Source organism: Seriola aureovittata, chromosome 18, assembly GCF_021018895.1.
Source record: "Seriola aureovittata isolate HTS-2021-v1 ecotype China chromosome 18, ASM2101889v1, whole genome shotgun sequence".
Lineage (NCBI taxonomy): Eukaryota > Metazoa > Chordata > Actinopteri > Carangiformes > Carangidae > Seriola > Seriola aureovittata.
Genome location: NC_079381.1, coordinates 16,858,019 through 16,880,162, shown reverse-complemented (window position 1 = coordinate 16,880,162; position 22,144 = coordinate 16,858,019). Strand labels below are relative to the sequence as shown.

At 41.1% G+C, this 22,144-nt stretch overlaps 1 protein-coding gene across 1 annotated transcript in view; it reads left to right on the top strand.

Moving 5' to 3' along the window:
- Positions 1-22,144, top strand: part of LOC130186340 (potassium/sodium hyperpolarization-activated cyclic nucleotide-gated channel 1) — a 68,032-nt gene that overhangs the window by 34,468 nt on the left and 11,420 nt on the right. The window contains exons 4-7 of the mRNA XM_056403396.1: positions 4,892-5,110; positions 11,574-11,720; positions 15,610-15,850; positions 20,953-21,117. Of these exons, the coding sequence (XP_056259371.1) occupies positions 4,892-5,110; positions 11,574-11,720; positions 15,610-15,850; positions 20,953-21,117 (772 nt within the window). The remainder of the gene's footprint in view (positions 1-4,891; positions 5,111-11,573; positions 11,721-15,609; positions 15,851-20,952; positions 21,118-22,144) is intronic.

The following is a 22,144-nucleotide window of genomic DNA, read 5'->3' as shown; positions in this document are numbered from 1 at the left end:
TCACTTCCTCGCTCATGTGTTCAAAGACTGTTGTGCCTTCTGTGCCCTCCCAGGGAGAACAGCTTGTAGTTTGATTATGTAATTGAAAAATGAAAATTGTGCGTCACATTTTTTTATTTTTTTTATTTGCCCGTGCATGGGACAGCTTGCCGGGTTTTAGAGAGTTATATGATTGAGTAATTAAACCTGTCAGTTAATGCGGATGTTTTGCTCATTCAGTAGCATTCTTTTTAAACTGGAATAAAAAAAATTAAAAAAATGAACAAAGCTTTTACTATAATGAGAATAAAAGCAAAATATGACATAATTTGGATCCAAAATATATTGAAAATGTTAAATCTACATATGCACACACACTACTCTCTAAAGTGTTACTTCCATAAGAAAAGGAATGCAAATGCATTTTCTTTCACTGTTAAGTAATGCTGCAGTGAAACTAGGGCAGCTAATGAATCAGCGTGTATCTGTGGGGGTACAGATATGAACTCACTGCGATTTTTGCCCTTTGCCCTGTGAGTGCTGCTGCTGTTGAGGGGTCGAATCGTGTCCCACCAGGCACTACATCCCATTAGTCTCATTGTTATGTGTCGGTATCAACAACAACAACCGACGCCTCTGGGTCACTCTCAGCCCTGGGACGCTGGTGAATCATCGATCGCCTTCCCCGGTCACATAACCGCTTACGTCTTGTGTGAGAAGACAGTTGGAGGCACGATGTTGTGACGTTGTGATGTTGTGATTAATGAATTGAAATACTGGCAAGTTGTTAAATGCACAAGCAGTCAAAGGCCTGGCTCAGGCTAATTACAGAAAGTTGTGAGTTGTTGATTGGAATACTTTCACAGTGTGTGGGATGAGATTAGTTTTAATACATGTAATAATGACGTCTGTGAATTCACTTTACTGTTGTACTTACAAAACAAAGGCAGAGCCGCTGACAGATGAATATGCAGCATCTGATGCCACTTGTTTTGCTGCATCCAGTGCTTAATTATATTTAGAGCAACTCTGGAGGAAGTGAATACATCTGCTGGGTCAGCCACATTTATTAAAGTCAAGGGAATTGTATAGGAATGAGTATGGAGTATAGGAAAAAATAAAATGCATTTTCTGGGGAAAAACTGTTAATACTGCAATGACTCACTCTTCACAGAAGGTTATACAGCAAGAAACAACCGTGGTGGTTCTTAACACTTTGAACGTGTTTATGTCTGCCCTTTGATTACAACTGTAAACAGACAACAAAAAAATCTGATATGCAAGGGTGTGATTGGCTGTTACAATCATAACGCACTGCACCAGACCTACTGCGAGTCGGCGATGGCACAGGGACGAAAACTGAATCACGGAGGAACAGTGATGTGAACAATAACACTAGTTACTGCATCACTGGCGTTCTGGCTTGTGTCATGGTTTTTTGGTGTTCCATGGAGAGTTCCTGTGAATTCATTTCACACGCTTTGCTGCTGAAATGTTCTTTGTTAACAAGTGTTCCTCTTTCTCACTGCGGCAAATAAAACTAGTCTTCTAAAATTTCAGACATTTTGCACCTCTGCATCTCCCCAAACCTTCACAGACACAATTGCTTCTGCCACAGTGATGAAATGGCAACGACACATATTGACACAGTTTCAGCTACAATTTGTGTGAGTTTCTATTCCCTGCTCCCTCCATCCACTACAACAGGCTATGTAACCTGTTGCATTACCTCAAGCATGCAACTTTTACTGGTGCTGCTTCTTTTCTCATTTTGACATCTGATTTTTTACTGTAGCATCTGACAACAGATGGAAGTCTTAATCACAGCTTAAGGAAGTGCTACAGTTTGTAATCCTAAAACCTGGAACATTAGCTGTGCTTAAACAGGAGACTTTTAATGCCTCCTTGCTGGTAACAGCTGTGACTGGGGGCATTATGTTTTTAGGTTGTCTGTCTTTACGTATGTAAGTCACAGTCTCGTGAACGCTGCAATATCTCAGGAACACCTTGAATTGAAGTTGGCACAAATGTCCACTTGCACTCAGGGATGAACCGATTATATTTTTGGTCGTCAAACGTCAAAAGGTCAAGGTCACCGTGACCTCACAAAACACGTTTTTGGCCATAACTCAAACATTCATATGTTAATTATGACACAATTTAACACAAATGTCTAATAGGGTGACATTTAACATCCAAATGGTCAGAGGTAAAATTCACTGTGGCATCACAATGTTCTGTAAAAACACTTCTGGCCATTATCCAATGCTGTAACTCAAGAAGGGAGATTGTGGCCTTATTTCTTGCAACTTGACTGGTTGGCAGAAACATACAACTACAAGGCAGTAATTCTAGTTCTTTTTTATATATATATATATATATATATATATCTGTGGTTTGGACTGCAGGCCGGGCAGTTGTAATAAACATTTTTCACTACTGTCCAATATTTTATAGACCAAACTATTAATCGAGAAAATAATCAGCAGAATAATTAGCAAAGCCCTTGAGCAGCCAATCCCTGTTACATCTACTTATCTGTGCACTGAACACATGTAAGGACGAATAGCAAAAGGTGTGGTGAGTCACACTAGCTTGTCTAATATCATCTAGCAAAACTATATTTCTCTGCTTTTCCATGCATACAAATATGTCGACACAAACACTCCGTTTGGTATTGCTCATCCACCATCTCAACCACACATGCAAAATGTACAAATGTGAAAGGACACCTTAGGTTCATGACTTCACAAATGGCATTTGTTCCACCGACATGGTTGGGTGCGTTTGTTCTCCGTGCATGTAAACAGATTATTCAGTCTATGTGTTGTGTGCCACAGAAAAATATTACATATTTCTTCACATACAGCAGCTCCAAACATTTCCATTACAGGGAATGTTATGGAAAGAATTATGGCTATATGTGGCACTTAAAGACAGTATTTTGTCAGCTTAACTCTTTGCATAAAAAAAATTAAAAAATAATTGAAACTGCCAAGGCAAACAAACTGGACTCTATTTGTTATTAAAACTGGCAAATGAAATTATCACACATTTTCTAATCAGTCTCTGGAATAAACAACTAATCAGCATGGAGATGAGAACTGATGAGTCATCCAGGGCAGATGATTAGCTGTAAATTCACTCATTTACTAAACCTCGGTTGATGAACGGCGTGGAGTCGAGCAGAACGGAGAATGGCGTGACAAAAGGAGACACCAGTGCGTCGTGTGGCGTTTGGAAAAGACAGAGAAGAACGATATTTTCTAGAGGTTTCATATTTCTTTCATTAGTTATTCTGTTTTGGGTGAGGTAGGTATTCTGTATGGAGCGCTTCCTCAGCACTTCTTCAAAGGAGGTGAAGCTATTGGAGGAGTCAGCAACTTGGCTACGGCTAAGAGGCCCGCACCGGAGAGCTGCCGCATTTGTCTCCTCATAGGGACGTACTGGGTCTTCACAGATGCAGCACCCCCCCCCCCCCCCCCCCCCCCCCCCCCCGTTCAGTTGCTCACTAGAGATTTTGCACGTCCCCGGGGAAAAAGGCACACTTTCACATTTGACATTGTACTGTATTAATGATGAGTCTAATCCAAAGGCTGACACCAACAAAAAGCAAAAAGTAGAGAAAAAGAAAAAGAAATCTGTAGTTGAAATGGCAGCACATTTTCAAGCACTCTATGGTGATTCTTTGTAGGAAACGATTTCTTACTGCATAATAAATGGGCAAAAAGTCGTTTTAAAACAGTGATAGAATGTGCTGGAAACACACTAATTCACACAATGTGAGACATGTGACCACGTCTGAAGGCCAACGTGCTTACAGCTGCTCTGAACTACCAGAACCGCATGTTGTAAAATACTAATGATAGACGCAGGGAGTCATAGAAGCTGATCTTGAGTGGCAGAATTACAATTCTGACTGGCTGCATCTCTGCTTGTTTCCCAGTCTGCAGCAACATAATCAGGTTCTCCTCAAACAACTTAATCTGAGTAATGACAGGTCAGCAATGAAATGGTCTCTCATGAAACCCAGCTGGACACGTTATTGGATAACAGGGGCCTCACAAACGAGATACTCGAGATATTATCGTTACGTAGTGGAAAGAGCAAGAGACGACGTCACTTTGTGAGGAGAACACACACTGAGAAGAACGACTCTCAACCCAGAGCAAATCACTTCCCTCCGTGTGAAACACTGAGCTGTTCAAAGAGTCGCTGGTGGCTGACTGACTAAATTTTCATAAGGGAAGATTCTCATACAGTGGAGCTGATGTGTTACATGACTGTCAGCTCTGAATCCCCTGCATGTGTGTGGGGACTGAAGCTCTGCATTTCTGTTCCTGCCTCTAACACACTGAATCCCATTACAACACTCTCAAACCAGAGAGAGAGAGAGAGAGCGAGAGAGAGAATACACAGCCAAGTCCCCCCCATCCTTTCGCTGTGCCCCGCGCTGTGAAAGATGCCCTGGGCATCAAGGGAAACGATGCCTCAGACTCCTGTAAATATTGCAAGTTTGGGTGTTTGGGTTTTTTAAGCACTTGCGAACATGAACTGTTTTCAACCCTTTGGCAAGTAGGATAAATGAATAAGGGCAGGTACATCCAGACAGGGCAAGAACAGGGAGGGAAAAATATCATGAAGTGTTGAAAAGACTGAGCGAAGGAGGAGAAAGAAAAAGAGAAAAGGTAGAAAGTTCAGTCTCTCAGTGAGGGCATTAGGCTTCGAGGCATGAAGAGTATGTTGGCAGAATGTCTGGTAGAGGTTCAGTGATCCATCAAAGCAAAGCCTGTCTTTCCATCCTGCCTGCTGGAGAGCCTTCCATCTCTTGCCTTGCAGTAACTCCCCCCCACCCACTCTCTGTCTCTCCGTTACTCTCTTTCTCTCTCCCTCTCTCTCTCCACCTTTACAGAACGTCTCCTGGGGTAAGCAGTACTCTTATGCCCTCTTCAAAGCCATGAGCCACATGCTGTGCATCGGGTATGGTGCCCGGGCACCCGTCAGCATGTCTGACCTGTGGATCACCATGCTGAGCATGATTGTAGGCGCCACGTGCTACGCCATGTTTGTGGGTCATGCTACAGCTCTGATCCAATCACTGGACTCCTCACGCAGGCAATACCAAGAGAAGGTAAGAACCCAACAGTGACACATTGTAATAGTTACACCTGAGACTGAAACAAAAGATGAGGTTTATATGATTATCATGATACTTGATGTTAGTAAATTTTAAGTAATCCTTTAAGAAGGGAACTGCATGGTGTGATGTACAACTCATTCATGTTTTGTTGTTTCAAGGTAATTAATGCTAATTACCACTGGGATGGTCTTAAAGTATTAATCTGAGGGTTTTGCTCTTTCAGTCTGCATAAAATCCTGCTCATTGCAACTCGACTTAAATAAATGAGGTATTCTCTCAGTGGCCCTGTGGACCAATGGGTTGAGCTCTCATAGATCACAATATCCGGGGCGGTGACTAGGAAAGAGGATTTTCTCCCCCCAAGCAGATCACACAAGGCCAATGGGGTGAGGAGGTCCATGAGATGGACCGACCAGCCACCTCACTGTCTGTATGATGCCAGTGAACATTTTATTCTTCCATTTCATTTCAGTCCCTATTACATTTTTTTTTTTTTTTTTTTTTTTTTTTTTTGCATAGAGGGTGATTATCCAGCATTTCAGCCGAGCCACCATCTGTGATCCTGCTAAGGGGCCTGGGCAATTCCCAGAACACACGGCCATGACTGATGCGCTGTGTGCCCGCACGCAAGAACCTGAGTTTAACTCCCAAACTTTTCCTGCACTTGTGCTGCAGACCATGTACATACGCCATTGTAGGGCAGGGGTTTATAGTTCTCTGTGGCATGTCTTCATCCACTTCAGAACTACGGTCGTGTATAAAATGAAGAGATGACCTTTAACTTATACAGTAACAAAGATGATGTAAGCTTGGATATGCTGATTATGTATTTACAATTTTTTGTCAGATTTTTCTTGTCAGAGGAAACAGTTTGATCATGTCTTATGGCTTTTGCAGTCATATTAAATTCAAATTTGCAATGTGTAACAGAGCTGACACAATGAGTCAATTATTAGAAAATGAATCTGCAATAATTGTAATGACATATAGTTATGGTATAATTGTTTAAGTCACTTTTCAAACATTCTTTGTTTCCAGGTTTTAAATTGTGACTTTTCTGTCTGTGATAGTAAACCGAATAAGAGCTGCAACAATTAGTTGATTAATCAATTAGTTCATTGCCAGAAAAATTGATCTGCAACTACTTTGATATTCAATTAATCATCTAAGTCTTGCTGCCTTTGTCTATGTTTTAAATCCTTGTAAACTGGATGTCTGGCTTTTGGACTGCTGATCAAACAAAACAAGTCATTTAATAATGTAACATAGGATTACATTAGACATTTCTCAATATTGTCTGACATTTCACAAATGAAAAACAATGAACAGATAAATATATTATACAAAATTATTGTTAGCTGCAGCCCTTCACTGAATTGCTTTGGGTTTTGGGTAATCAGGCGCACTGAACAAGAACTTTGATGAGTCGAGGAAAATTAAGGCTGCAACTATTTTCATTATCAATTTACCTGCCGATTATTTTTTCAGTCAATCATTTTGTCTGTAAAATGAGAAAATACTGGAAACCATTATAATTGCCGCGAGTTTTGTTTGACCATACACAAAAAAAATCCCCATAAATGGCACAGAACAGCATCTTCATATCTAAACAGGTTGAACCACTGAATGTTCAGCACATATGCTGAAAAATTAATGAAATTATTATTTTTGTCAGTTAACTAATTGATTAATTTACCGATCATTTCAGCTCTACAGCAAATAAATGCATAATAAAAACGATCGTAGTTGCAGCCCAACTATCTATATGCACATACAAAAACCCACACACCCACACACAGTAAGGCACAAAGCACACATCAGTTATCCTGCTGGAGGCTGTTGCCATAACTCTTATTGGAGCATCAGTGGAGTCACCTTGGCTGTGACTATAACAGCTCATGCTAAAATACCACTTCATTCGTTTACACCTTGCGTATAAAAGCATTTAGCTGCTATCAATTCATTCTACAGTGAAACGATGGCCTGACCTTGCCAGCCTCTCCCATGGTCAATGTGATCTAGAGAAACCATCCCTCTGTAGTTTTGGCACAGTGCTGGTACTTAAAACTCATCATTTAACGCAATCTGTTTGCAGTACAACTACAACAACTACAACGAAGTACAACTACTATAATATTGTACATCACTGGACCAAGTCATCCACAACTCACAATTTAAAAAAGCCTCAATCATGTAAGGAATGTAGTCAACTAAAGACGCTGGTGTCAGTGGGATGCCTGGAATACTAACCATTCAATTTCACTCTCGTCTCTCCCTGACAGACTTCATTTCATCTTCACACCAATTATCAGCAGGTTCACTCAGTGACTCAAGTGTTGATTTACACCAAACCAGAAAAAGTCAATGCACTGCAGGACAAAAAGATGCCGATGGGGTGGGATAGAGAAAGCTCAGTGAAAGACCTTTCAGTCTGAGGGGATAAAAATAATCACTGCCAGGTACACACAGGTATTTAATTAACAGTATGGAGGTCATTTCTGCACGAGCAGGTTTTCATCATAATAGAAAATATAATTTTTCACCATCAATCGCAAACAGACGCAACAGCACATTCCACCAAAAATTAATGACAGCAGGTCGCCCACAGCAAACAAGTCAGCCGTTCGAAGTCACTGTTTGAATTAGTGACATGTCTCTTGCTCAGTATGTGATGTACATCTGCTTCACAGCAAATCTGCTTAATCTACATCCCACTTTATCCTTTCAACATCCCCCCAGGCATTGAACTGACAGCTTTGAGGCTGTGAATGCCATGTTCATGGTAACAGAGCCCCAGTGTGGAGCCAGATTCAGCTCAGGCTGATTTGCTGCATGGCTGTGCATATCAGCAGAGCAGGCTGAGGAGCAGCAGGGATGGGTTCAGGGTGCTCAGCCTCTAGTCATTACATCTATCTCTGCCGCAGCTGGGGGGCTGGAAACACGGATGGATGTGGGTGTGAGGTTAGAAGTTAGCTAAGGACAGAGAATGTTTATTAGAAGGACCGAAGATGAGAAAGGAGGAGAAAGATTTATTCTTGTCAATAAACTCTACTTAGATTCCAAAAACTTATCCTGAAACAACTTATTATCACACAGTTTTCATGTTTGGTTATGTTCAGAGCAACAGAAACATGATTCAAGAGAGAACGTTCACGATTCAAAGAGATGGAAAGAAACGCACAAAGAGAAAGATATAGAGGAAGAGAGGAATCAGAGAAATAGTAAAGAGTGGGAGGGAGGAAATGAGGGTGTAAAGCATGTATGATCACTGCCTGCTGCGATGCCCTGGTGCTGAATCACTGTCAGCCAGCTGCATGTCATTCAGTAGCCCAAAGGGTTATTCTTTAAAGACGTGTCCAAGATGTGCCTCATTTCATATACATGGCTTAGAGTCCAATGTAAACCTAACTTCACTGCTGCTGTACCCTGGAATAGTGTACTGGTTAAATGAAGGTAGAAGAAAAGACTCAACACCAGTCAGTAAATATCAACTGTGATAGTAGCACATTGACTCATCATCTACATTTTGAGGCATCCAAATATATTTTTGACCTATAGATGATACGAGCAGCCATGGTAAATAATACAGTACTTATTCGCTTTCTTTCCAAGAGTTACATGAAGAGCAGAATAACACTCTCAGGTCTGTGACGATCTAAATGCGAAGCTATGCTAGCAGCTGGTTAGCTTGGTTTAAAATAAAGACAGCTCACAAATTAACACATTATGCCTTGTTTGTTCCATCTGTACAAAATCAAAAGTCACTGCACAGAAATAGTCCAGCACAGAAACCCATGCATTTTTACATTACTTTTGGAAAGAGACAGGCTAACTGCTTTGTGCTAAGCTAAGCTAACAGTGTCTTGGAGGGGAGCTTCATATTGTCTGCACATAGGAGAGTGGTATCAGACTTCTCATCCACCTCTTGGAAAAAAGTGAATAAGCATGCTTCCGAATATATCAAACAAAATGGCTCTTGTAGATGACACAGACAGGTGTCAAATCACACAAAAATAGAAGTGATACTGTTTCTAAAAAATATGGTGGAAGGGAAGATTTTGAAATTTCATCATGCAGAGGGAGAAAAATCGGGGAAATTGAAACTCCAGGAGAAGAGAGAGGAGGGAGGCAGGAAAATCAAAATCACCCACTGAAGAGATGAGAACGGAAGAGGGATGTGTGTTGAGTGTGGTGGCGGGGCTGTGGGGTGACATTACTTCCTGATTTGTTGAATGAGTATCTCGATGGCATCAGCTGGAAGGAACGCCAGGCTGTGGGCGCAGGAAAAATGAGCTCACTTCACTTTAATTTAAGTATGAAACTGCCAATCATATTTATTTACTCATTAATTAAAGACATCAAAACGCCATTCCGGATGGTTCCAACCCACTTTAACCCGTCAGACCTGAAGTATCAAGAATGTCATGTCATGCTCAGTGCCACGTTTGCATCCCTGGTAAAAATAACCTAGCTGAGCCACTGCTGACGCTCTCCAACTTCTCAAAATAAATCAATTTCCCGCAAACAAAACCCTGGCCTCTTATCACCTTTCTGCAGCCGGGAGGGGAATCAATGAGGGAGGCATTGTTACTCAAGTGTCTTCTCGCTCGCTGACAAATTTCATTTTGAGGGCCCTGCCTGCGTCACACTGGCCATAGAGCCTGCCACTGGACCGGGTTTCCAACCTCACAGCTGCTGTTGGCTCTCACCTACTGCTCCACTGTGATTACAAGAGGCAGCGTGAGAGACAGTGTTTATTTTCAGGTGTCAGGGCCTTGGACTGGCCGGGAAGATCGTGTTCACCGGCCGGTCTGCAGCAAAACTCAGTGAGGAAACAGAGACTGATCAAAATAGAGGAGCCAAAGTGTTTCCCCTCTCCCTTTCCCTCTGCTTTGGATCAATAACTTCCTTCAGGTTAATGCAGACAGAATTTTCTTCTCTCTCTAAGATTCAACTAATTACCACACACAGGACATTTCTCACCTCTTCGTCACTGGCAGTATTGCACAAGTGGAAAAGTCCTGCATCCAACCATGAGTGCACAGGCACACGCCATCTGGTTCTCTCACAGGGAGACCACAAAACTTTTCATCCTCTCTTCTACTCTATATATTTTCTAAAATATTTCTAATTTTCTAAAATCAATGGTTTGTATTTGTTCCAAATTCCCAGCCTCTCTTTGGGATTTACAGTATGTCCCTCTAAACCCAGGGACCTGAAATATAATTTTCTTGTTGTACTTTGTATGTAAAGTGCAACAAGCAACTGATTAACTATTTAATTATTTCACCAATGATTTAAATTACAGCAAATATAACCAACTTAGACTTCAGTTGTGTAGTAACTAGTAACAGTAGATATATCCAACGAAATTTGGCAGAATTATTAAAGTAAAGATAATTTCATACAAAATGGTGCATCTGATATGTTTCCTTTCAGTATGAATTAAAATAGCAAAGTTGTATGTGTCCTTTATATAAAAACGAAAAAGGATATAAATATAAAAACAAAATAATTTTGATGTGTAACACAATTTTTAATTTTATTCCACCATTTTTAATAACAACAAAATACTAAATACTAAATTATTTTGAAATTCTACATTATGATTCTTAAATGTATTTATTTATAGTATTATCTTTTGCTACTTAATGTGTCCTGAATGTGAAGTTAGTTTAAAAAAATGTCTGATCATTAAACTATAATGATAATATATTATCACTTTTTTATCAATTCATACACTTGAGCAGTTACATACATTTCAATATTAACCACAGGAAATAAAAACAAGAAAATCAGAGACAAGGGACACAAGAGTTAGAGAATCCCTTTGACATCACCTTGGATTCTTGGCAGACTGTATTAATCAATACTGTCCTCAATACTATTCATGTTCTCTGAATGAGAGAAACCACAACAAAATATTCAAGAGAAATTATGCAAATAATTACCACTTTGACAGTCATGCAATCCCCTACCATCTGTTTCGTAGTCTCTGCAGCTCTGAAATCTCTCCAGGATATCAGGTTTACCTTGCTAGTTCACATTAGATCATAGCTCGGTTGCCTATTAGAACTGGGCTTCCTGCACGGCTGAGATAATCAGAACTGCTACCTTGGCCTGACATAGCCCCGGGCTTGTACTTGTTCCTACTTTCCTTCACCACCTGCCTCCCTCGTTCTGCCTCTCCCTCCCCACACACTGAACCAGGACATGGCACTGTGACTATGTGAGAACACGGCTTGTCCTCAATACAGAGACGCAAATACACAGACTGTGAAGACCACGTTTTTTTTAATGCAGATTTGTTGTTTATTCAAGGTGGACTCTGAAAGCCGCTGCTCATTTCCATTAATTATAAACACTGTCATTAGAATATTATTTGGTGTTTTACATATTGATGCAGCGACTCTTCACTGAACTGCTGTCCATCTGCTTTTCTTTGCCTTCCCAGTACAAGCAAGTGGAGCAATACATGTCTTTCCACAAGCTTCCAGCAGACATGCGACAGAAAATTCATGACTACTACGAACATCGCTACCAAGGCAAAATCTTTGATGAGGACAACATCCTGAGTGAACTCAACGACCCGCTCAAAGAGGTGAGACAACTTCTCTCGCAAGACCCTAAACAGAATTTAGGCATTTGCTCTTTCAGAAGCTTCTTCTTCTTCTTTTGAAGGCTTTAGTTTTATTTTTGGAACAGATAAAAAGCACACATATCAAAAATCTAAAAAAAAAAAAAAAAAGAAAAAAAAAAGTTCCTGACAGGTAAGCTGTCACACTGTGGTTTTAGTTTTAGAACATGAATGAGTTTATTCCCTGAAGATGAGGAGTGCATCTTCATTTGGCACCTTTAAATGTGCAGTACGTGAAACTGAAATCCAGCACCTGTCATCTCATCTTACAAGGTCAAGGAGAAAAAAAAAAAAACAACAAAACAGATTCTCCTCAGCATCCTGGGTGAACCCAGACTGAGCATCCGTCAAGATATGAAAATGATTTGTGCAGAAACAAACCTCCGCTCCAGAGCTGCTGAACGATTGCTGGTGAGCAGTGTAGCACAGATAAACAGCCGCACTACTGCAGGATCAACCGAGCATACTGTATATTATTCACAAAGAGAGGTAATGAGAGGGAATACTGAAGTGACCAGTTTTTAACTTCTCATATCAGCACATTACATGGGTGTTTACGCACAGGGATATGGGAAAGGAGAGGAATAAAAAGCACAAGCAAGCATAGAGATCGTGACCATCTCTCATGTAACCCCATTAAGTCACCTCGTCGAGTCGAACACGGAGGCGTGGGGAGTTGCTGTACGGTCCCAGACACTCACAGGGAGGTGCAGGGATTTAAAAGTATGAATTACAACAGAGAAAATCCTACAGGCTTAGTTCACCGTGCACAGCAAGCAAAGTTAAAATCTGCATGAAGCGAGTGTCGCACAATGAAAGCTATGCCCATGGGACCGATGGGTAAAAACAAACTGAGTTGCACCGGAGCAAAACAGGACACATGAACCAGCTTACGTCACCAGTTTGCTGTACAACAGTTCTCAGGATGTGTCAGTTATGGATTATTCAACAGTCTCTTCCTCGCAGAGAAGGTAAATTCATACCTTTCATGCCAAGGACCATACATATAAAAGCACCCCTGGTTTCTGGATGAAATCATACAGAAACCAGATCCTGTAGTTTTGCTACATTCCCTCCAGGTTTCAGGCCACTTTTTTCACTTTGTCGGATCAGCCTTTTTGCACAGGAAGAGCTAGTTTCTTTCCCATCTGATGACAGTGGTGGAAAAAAATATTCAGTTACTTAAAACTACTAATACAAGAGTATTTAAATCAAGTCAAAAAAAAAAATCTAACTTATTATCAGCAAAATATAGGCTACTCAAAGTATCAAACATATTCATTCCACAGAAACGTGACCCCTATGATTGATGATTTATTATATATGACATTATTAGATCATTAATACCGAAGCATCATATAGCATTTCACTGCCGTAGCTCAAGTCAGGTCAAGTAGTACTTTATTCATTTGTCATTGTTAAAAACAACAAGACAGAGAAGCAACTCCCAGAGCACATGATACAAAAGTACAAAAACAGTGCTAATAATAATAATTAGATATTATAAAATAGATATACTAAAAAACTGTTTAAAGTCCAGGTTATGGCATGCAAGGTAATGCATGTAGTGCAATCATGATGTATGGTTAATATGAGGCTGGTGGCGAAATGAATTAAGAAAACACTTCACTCGTCACTGTTTAGCTGCTGTAAAGTTAACGTGAAAGAAAGCAACTGTTGTTATTGCTAGAATTCATATTGATCATTTTCTGTATTAGACTGATCCCACCCCTCACTCCTTTCTTCCTTAGACCACCATTTTAAAAAGCTGATGACTCATTCCAAACCTTCAATGCCACGCTGCTAAATGAGCTCGTTTTTGACAACTCCTATTAGAATAATGTTAGACTCAAAAGGAACCATTTACAAAGAGAAAACTAAAGCTTACTCACATCTTGATTCGTCAGTGTGGCACGACTAATGGCACTTAATGGCCTATTTGGCTTGTGGAGTAAACCGAGTGGTGATATTTCTTTTTTTAAGTCTCTACCCATAGTCTGTATCTTCGGCCCCAGAAAACAATTTCTGCAGCTTCAATCCGACCCATTCCAGGTAGAGTGACTGAGACAGAAGCACTGTAGCTGAGTCGGACTGATTGCTGCTGAGTGGCAGCACGTGGTGCTCCGGCACAATTTTTGGGGGTTGCCAAGTTATAGGTCATTTTGGGATCAGAATCAGCTCCACTCAGCAGCACTCAGACTCGCTTTGGGACAGAGGAGGACCATGAAATCAGCCCAAGTATCTTGCTGGCTGATTCAGGCATGTCGTTTATCACAAGATTTAGGCAGCTATTGGCTCAAGCAGTTATTACTACGTGGGATTTGCATGACAACCCTGTTTCAGTTTACAAAACAACTTTGGCTTCACATTTTCAGGGGAGGGTGGGTTAAAATGTAATGATTAAAGATATCAGTAACCACAGATAACATTCAAATAAAACTGAAGACCTGTTGTGACTGGACATCTCTTCTTAGTAAAAATATCATATTGTATTTTTTAATATACTTTAGGCAACCTCTAAAAAATCCTCTCCAAGAGCCCTTTACTTGTTTGTATTCATTCTGCTTTGGAACTTGCAGGGAATTCAAATGTATTTGAGGCCAGTAATCCATCAAACTGAACAGTTTGTTGCTGGTATGCAGCTGTGGTCAGAAACCACTTTAAAAACTCTCCGTGGTGTTGAATTCAAGGACGCTCTGACATCCAACAATTGATAGTTGGCTGAAGTTCTGGTCTAGGAAAATCTTTTGTGCAAAGACACACAAGCAAACATGAACACCATGGAAAGGAAAATTTGGTTGTTTGTTGCATTAAAAGTTTTGCTGTACAGTGGCCATTTCTTCAATTTCAGATTTCCCACTAATGCACTTTAATGCATTTTCCCAAACTGCACTTGCTTGCAACTGTACGACAACACAATGACGGTGACTTTGATGAAAAATAATAAACTAAGAGACAAAACACACATCATGATGGATTGCCTTGTCTCAGGCAAGTTTCTATAAAGTTGATTTTCAAAGTAAAATAAATAAAGAGAAAATATAAAATATATATCAATATAATAATGTGTAATCAGCTAAAAGCCAGACTGTTTTGCTGCTCTCCGTCCATCCAACCCCCCCCCCCCCCCCAACCTTTCCTCTGTCTCGCTGCCTCTTATTCTCCACCATATGACAAATCTTTAAATAGGCATAGCCAAAGATTGTTTCCCCAAGAGGACTCCTGGCTGGGCATGAAAACTGCTTACTATCTAATTCATTAGTTCTGGTGCATGATTGAGGTCAGAGCCCCGTGGCATTAGCTGACACCGGCATCTGAGGCTGAGCTAACATCTCTTTGCGTCGCCCTCATCTAGCTAGCAAGCAGAGATTGGTTATCTCTCTGTTAATGTCCTGTTGTCACTGGAGGAGAGCTATCCCTCATGGGAGGGGGTCAACAACAACACACCGCCGCAGATGCCAAGTGCCCCGGCTTTCCATCTGCACAGCAACAGAGATGTGTGGGTAAACAGACAACAAGCTCCTAATCTCCTGCTGGGTCTGAGGGGACAGGATGAGACCAGAGAGATGGCCTGCAGCCGGCACCAGAGGGCAAACTCATCAGGATCTGACTCGTGTGCCAAAAAGTTTCTTCTCAGGAGTGATGGGAAGTGCTTTAGAAGTATTAGGGATAAAGCAGTAATATGCATCCAATTCATTTATGCTTGCAGATAACAGCAGCAGAGATGAAGGATTTGTGGTGGCATTTTGTGTCTGAGTACCTCACTGATGTTCATTTCTCATGTTGTAGGTGGAAATAAAAGAGTTATTAAGATCTCACCCGTTTCCTTTTTTTTTTTTTACCCTTCTACTAGGAAATTGTCAACTTCAATTGCCGTAAGCTTGTGGCCACCATGCCTCTGTTTGCCAATGCGGACCCCAACTTTGTGACGGGGATGCTGAGCAAGTTGAAGTTTGAGGTCTTTCAACCCAACGACTACATCATCCGAGAAGGCACAGTCGGGAAGAAGATGTACTTCATTCAACACGGTGTTGCAAGCGTCATTACCAAGTTCAATAAGGAGATGAAGCTGACTGATGGATCATATTTTGGAGGTAAGAACAAATATGCAACAATCTGAAATGAAATGAAGTTTTGATTGATTTTTGTTTTTGCCTTTGATTCATTTTCAAAATGCAAATCATGAATTAAGGGTTTCTGCTGCCGTGCAAGAGCACTGCAATCTCAGCCACACACACATTCCGAAAGTATGTTCATACAGTTATATATTGAGACATGAGTCTAGCCTGAGGTCTTGCGTTTGATGCTGTTTGAAGTTAAGTTATTGTAGATGTAGATTCTCATTAACCAGTGTTGGACATTAGTCAGCTTCCGCAGTTACATAACCTCTCATCTGGTTGTTGGAGGAGGCCAAGGCATAGATCAGGCATCCCTTAGGACACACAGAGGTTCCTCCCCCACTCTTACCCTCACACACACACACACACACACACACACACACACACACACACACACACACACACACACACTCATATACATGCATGAAGTCTGCTCCCCCTCCACACGTTCCCGCTGCATATACTTGGCAATAACAAGAGCAGCTACTGTAGATGTTCACATTGTGTAAAGTCAGAAGATATTCCCTCATTCTGTTCTCTGCTGTTCTCCATCTTCCTCTCTCTTTCTTCTTAGCACGGGTCCCATTCTGTCTCCGAAACATTATGGATATCATTAATTTTTAAAATGTCAAATGTAATTTCATTGCACGTTGTTTACTCGGACAAAATCCGCAGGCAGACATTGTCGTGTCTGTGTGAAGGCAAAGCAAAGTTTCCTATTTTAGAGGCTTTTGCATATTTTATCTCATGAGTTCATCCCCACTATGGAGGGAGACTGAGGAATCTAAGAATACCTTCACTTTGGTGTGTCTGCTGCATGCAGTTCATGTCTAACAGGCGAGCCAAGGAAGACAGTGAATCAAGAAAAAGAAACGATTCATCTTTTTTTTTTTTTCTTTCCATGCTTGTTCAAACCACAAGATTGCTGTCATACACCCTCACATCACGCCACTCAGTTTGTAGAGCTACTTGCTTTAAATATGGGACTAACAGAGGACCCAGGGCATCTTAAATTCAGCATAGAGTGGACATGTCATACAGTGAGATATGTGGCAGTTGCAGTGCAGCAGTACATCTCATTCAAACAATTCATCCTCTGGTCTGTAGCTCAGAGATATTCTGCTAAAGAATCATTGTCTGGATAAAACCTTCGGCCAATGAGGCTCTGACAAATGGATCTTACTGGCAGGGAGTGTGGGCGCATTTATCAAACAGTTTGAGATGAAAAAGAAAAGAAACCAGCAGCAGTTTAACTGGCTATCGTTTCCATTTAGAGGAGGAAAAGTAATATTGGAAGTCAGTGGTGAGTAATTCTGAGTTTTGATAGTTTGAAGCTCGACTAACAGAGAGTCAACTTTCTCTTCTGTAATAACCACACTGTCGATTAACACTTTTGACAGTGTAAATACAGGAAAGATTAATCCCTTTACGAAGCTTAAACTTCTTATGTATCTCCTGACGGCCTTTCTGGTGCCTCTAACTTCTAATTAAGGGGAGTAAAGCTTCAACCAACTGTTATTTTCTTTATTGATTAACATGTGGATGATTTTCTTGATGAAATGATGCAGTGTTTTGACCAAAAAATGTCTGAATATAGTGAAATATGCCTTTCACTTTTCCCCAAACCCTAGCAGACATCTCAAGCTGTATTGTCTAAACAATAGTGTAAAAATGCACATTAACTTACTATCTTATACAATAATTTAAAGCAGAAAATCCTCATATTTTAGAAGCTGTAAACAACAAATGTTTGCAGTTTTGACTCAAACGATTAAGTGATTATTAAATAGTTGCCAGCTGAATGACTAACTGATTCACTGAGCAATCGTTTCATCTTTAGACTGGAGTATAATGGAGGCATGTAGAGCGAATGGGCATACTGCTAGGCTTCCTGCAGGAGCTAAAGTGCTCGACTATTCACTAACGGGAGTCTCAATGAACTGCTCAGCTGAAAACTGACCTCTAGGGACCAAATTTAGAAATCCAGGAAATGTGTTGAGGTGGCCAGACGGTTACTGCTTTTCAGGGATTTTTGGATTATCTGTTTTTGAGCTTTATCTAAAACATTTTGAAGGTTATACCACAGAACTAGAATTTTTTTTTTTTTTAAATGTGTGTATGTTTGCTGATTGGTGTGTTCTCATTCAGTGCAGATTCCCAGATAACAGCTCTGTCCTTATTGATTTAGCCGAATACTAAAGAGTTCATAAGGGCAATTAATAGAGCAAGTAGAGTTTACAGCGGAGGATCATATCAGCATCTAAAATCATGGAGAACATACAGTACATGTCCCCATTTAATGAACAGTTTAATCTTTTAATTAAGAGATATGTTGTATCTGTCCAAATAATAAAGGATGCGCTGCTCATTTTGCTGTGTTCTGTCGGTGCCTGGCCACCTGCTGTTGTCTTCTGCCCAGCTGGAATTTCTACCCGTTTGTACGGCATTTGTAGATGTGCCCTGAGTTGGGAGCAGCTGGCTGTGCCGGGCACCCCACTCTTCCCCCTTTTCTTCTGATGATTCACACTCCCCTTACAACCAGGCCAAACCAAGGCCAGAATGAGAAATCAGTGAAGGGGACTGAGACAGAGAGGGAGGAAGGGAGGGCGAGTCACAAAACCAGAGCCCAGGAACAGGAAACTATTAGCATAGTAATGAGCAGGACATCTATGAGGACAGTAGGTCACAAAGCACCTCCGACCATGGTCAATGCCACACCTGCATACCAAAAAGGTATCAGAGCGATGACTCCTGGGCCTCCCTCCGTGAATAGGATTACATACTGGTACCACAGCTCCACAGTGAAGTCACTCTGAGGCCCAGGGACTAAGAGAGTATAATGCTAGGACAATGACAGACAGCGTATGAAAGTCCCTATTGGGCTTGAATGTCTTACTCATATGGGACTGCTCATCCCAGTCATGGAGGGGGGAAGGGGAAGGGGAGCTGGTTGCCATGAGAGTCTATGACACATGAAGTGATTGAATATTATCTGCAAAGCTCCTGGGGTCAGCGGTAATGCTTCGTGACAAGGCAACAGACACGTGTCAAACCGCATCATGTGAAGTGTTAACAGGGCCTTGCCTTACACCCACACCAACACACCTTGAAATACACACCTACACACAAAGGTCTTCCAGGTGACAGTGCTAATGTTCCCCTGAGAGAGAGCTGTAAATGTCGGTCCATTCCCAGACTGAAATCCTGTCAATTTGGTCACGTAACGATGGGGAGAACGGTAAAGTAGGCAAAGTCTTAAATGATCTACGATGCCTCCATACATGGATATGAATATACAGATGTAAACACCGTCTAAAAACACAGCCACTAACGCCACTATTCTGCTGCTGGTTAAAAATCAGTTATGGGTTGGTGTGGCTACCTGACAACACAATCACAGCAGAGATAATAAATAGGCTCTGAGTAAAAAAATATGTTCGACCACAGACGCAGAGACCTGCATTTGGATTTCCATTATTCCCAGAAAATGTCTCTCCTGCTGAGTTTTCCAAAGTTCAACAAATTGTTCACTTTTTCTTCAGAGAAGATAGATACTGTCGATCTGTCCGGACGCCAAATACAGAGCTAGAAATATATAGTTAGCTTAGCTTAGCTAGCTTTCCTGGCTTTAATTTTATATTTAAGATACAGAGAATTGTATTAATATTCTCATCTAAGTCTCCACAAGAAAAGCTAATAAGCATATTTTCCTGAACGCTGAAATCTTTGTTTTCCACATTGTGCAGCATCCTAACAACCTCTGCAGGGATTTCAGTTTACACTGGTTCTACTTGTCAGTTACAATTAGATCCAGAGAGAACTGCAAATTCAACACAGTAGCTTACCTCGGCACTGCGTTCTAACTAATAATCTAATTGTGCTGGGTACGTCTGTATTAGGGAACAGTTTTCAATATGAACTGAAATGGCAAAACAGTAATTAGAAGCCTCTGGTGCTTGAGGGAGAAGAAGTTCATTTTAACTATAAAACGCTTCAAAACTGTACATGGCACCAGTCCAGATTCAGTGCCATGGCATGCAGTCATTTGTTGTTTTCAGCTCACCCACTCAGCCAATTTAGCCTCTGCAGCCCCTAACCACCGGCCGCTCACTGCCATGCGATGCATTTACCTCTTGATGTGGCCACACAGGATGTCATGCGCGCATACTGGGAGTACAGTTTGATTTTCACCAACACAGAACAACCGCTCACTGTCCATCTTTCTATCTTATTTCTGCCCCTTTGTGAAATTACATTTAACAAGACACATGTTTTTCTTTCTCTCCGTCTCTCTTTTTTCCTCGGTGTGTCTTCTTGTGTTAAGAGAGGTACCACTTAGAGGGAGCTTTTCCATTATAACAGCACTCACACCTTATTCACACCCACAGATTGAGAGTGTTGCTCTCACATCCTGCACAGTCTGTGCTCTATTTTCATGACAGCCCGTGTCATAGCCAAGAAAGATCGCACCACAAGTTAACATTTAAAGATTTAATTAAGATGGAAGTTCTGCTGTAGATTGGACAGAAGTGCAAACGTGGGTGGAGGCTGAGTGTGTTGGTGGCTGAACAGGAGCTATAACTCAAGTGTAGTACTTCTTGTACATTTTATTCTAGATTTTTTAATCATATTATTATTATCTCCTCTACATTTGTGTATGTTATGGGCACAGTGACTGAGGAGGAGTGCAGGAATGCTATGTAACCATACCCCCAGTTTCGTTATACGTTGCATTCGAGAACTGATGTAGTGATGCGGTGATGCCTGACAGGGTTGTTTTTGTAAAGCTGACTACTGTATCATATTATGGGACCATTAGCTCTCTGCAGGATGATGAATTATCTTAGTTTAATGCAAGTGACAGCAGCGCTGATGGGCTTCACATTTTATTTACATTCACATTATGCTTCTGCTTCTGTACCTTTTCCCGCTCAAGGTTCATCTATATGGTAATCTGTACTGTAATTACTGGGATGATTTCCTTTGTGACCCTCTGCAGTCTCCACTAACGGTCGGTTACTGTCTCTTCATGTGTCTAACTCTCACTCTTTGTTTCTCTTTGTGCTCCTGCCACACAGAGATCTGTCTGCTCACCAAGGGCAGACGAACAGCGAGCGTGCGTGCAGACACCTACTGCCGACTCTTCTCTCTCTCTGTTGACCATTTCAATGAGGTGCTGGAAGAGTACCCCATGATGCGACGTGCTTTTGAAACTGTCGCCATTGACCGATTGGACCGCATTGGTAAGACCTGCCTACATCTAATGTTGATTGGTCGAATCTCTTGCCTGTCATCGTGCCTTGTTGTCTTGTCTTTAATCAGTATTCGTTTGCCTTCTTTCTTCATAAAAGCATTGTGTCTGCCATCTTGTGCTGCATGACCTGTATGCTATCTGTTTTATTTCTTACTTCCGTCTCTTTTTTGTCTTAAATAACATTTAAAAAAAAAAAGAAAAAAAAAAAAGAAAAAGTTGTTGTAACCAGCATTAATCCTTCTAAAGAACCAAGTAGCGTTTTGTGGTTGGATTAACTGGAAGGCAGTGCATGTAGCTGTCCGGGAGGGAGTCAGGTCGCCCCCTCGTTGGTTTGGTGTTGACCCCCCCACTGGATGCCAGCGAGTGGATGGAAGCTAACCTCACATGCATGTGTGTCTGGCCCTCTTTCCACTCATCTGCACTCCTGGGTATGAGCAGCACCCCACCCCGTATAAGAGATGTCAAAAAAAATCAACCAGACACAAACTCCCATAAAAAGAAACAAAGAGCAGGGCCAGGTGACATCAGGGAGATATTCCCACATCCACCAGGTCCAGCCCAGTTTGCAAACAGGAGGCAGGACCCAGCTATACCCACATCATCAACAGTACTTCCTGATTCTCACTGTCTGAGAGATCAACATTTATAGAAGCACTTGGCCATGACAGATTATAGTTGAAATAAGTGATAAGTCACACATTTATTTGTTACGTTTAAAAAGGGGCACATGTATGTAACACAAACAGGGCAATAATTGGTTGCATAATTGGTCCTCTCCTCTCTGTAGATGTGTTCGGTCTGATACTTTGATTGGAGCTGACACACTGATAAATTAAACATGTAGAAGATTATTTAATAACATGAGAAGAAGTAGCACGTACTGTATGTCTCTGTCTTTGCTTATATTTTGCTTCATTATAAACATGTATCTTTTTGAAATGATAATGTTCTCCTTTTTATAACCCTTTTATTTATAAATAACTTGACAATAATAATTCGGCATTTTTCACAGAGAG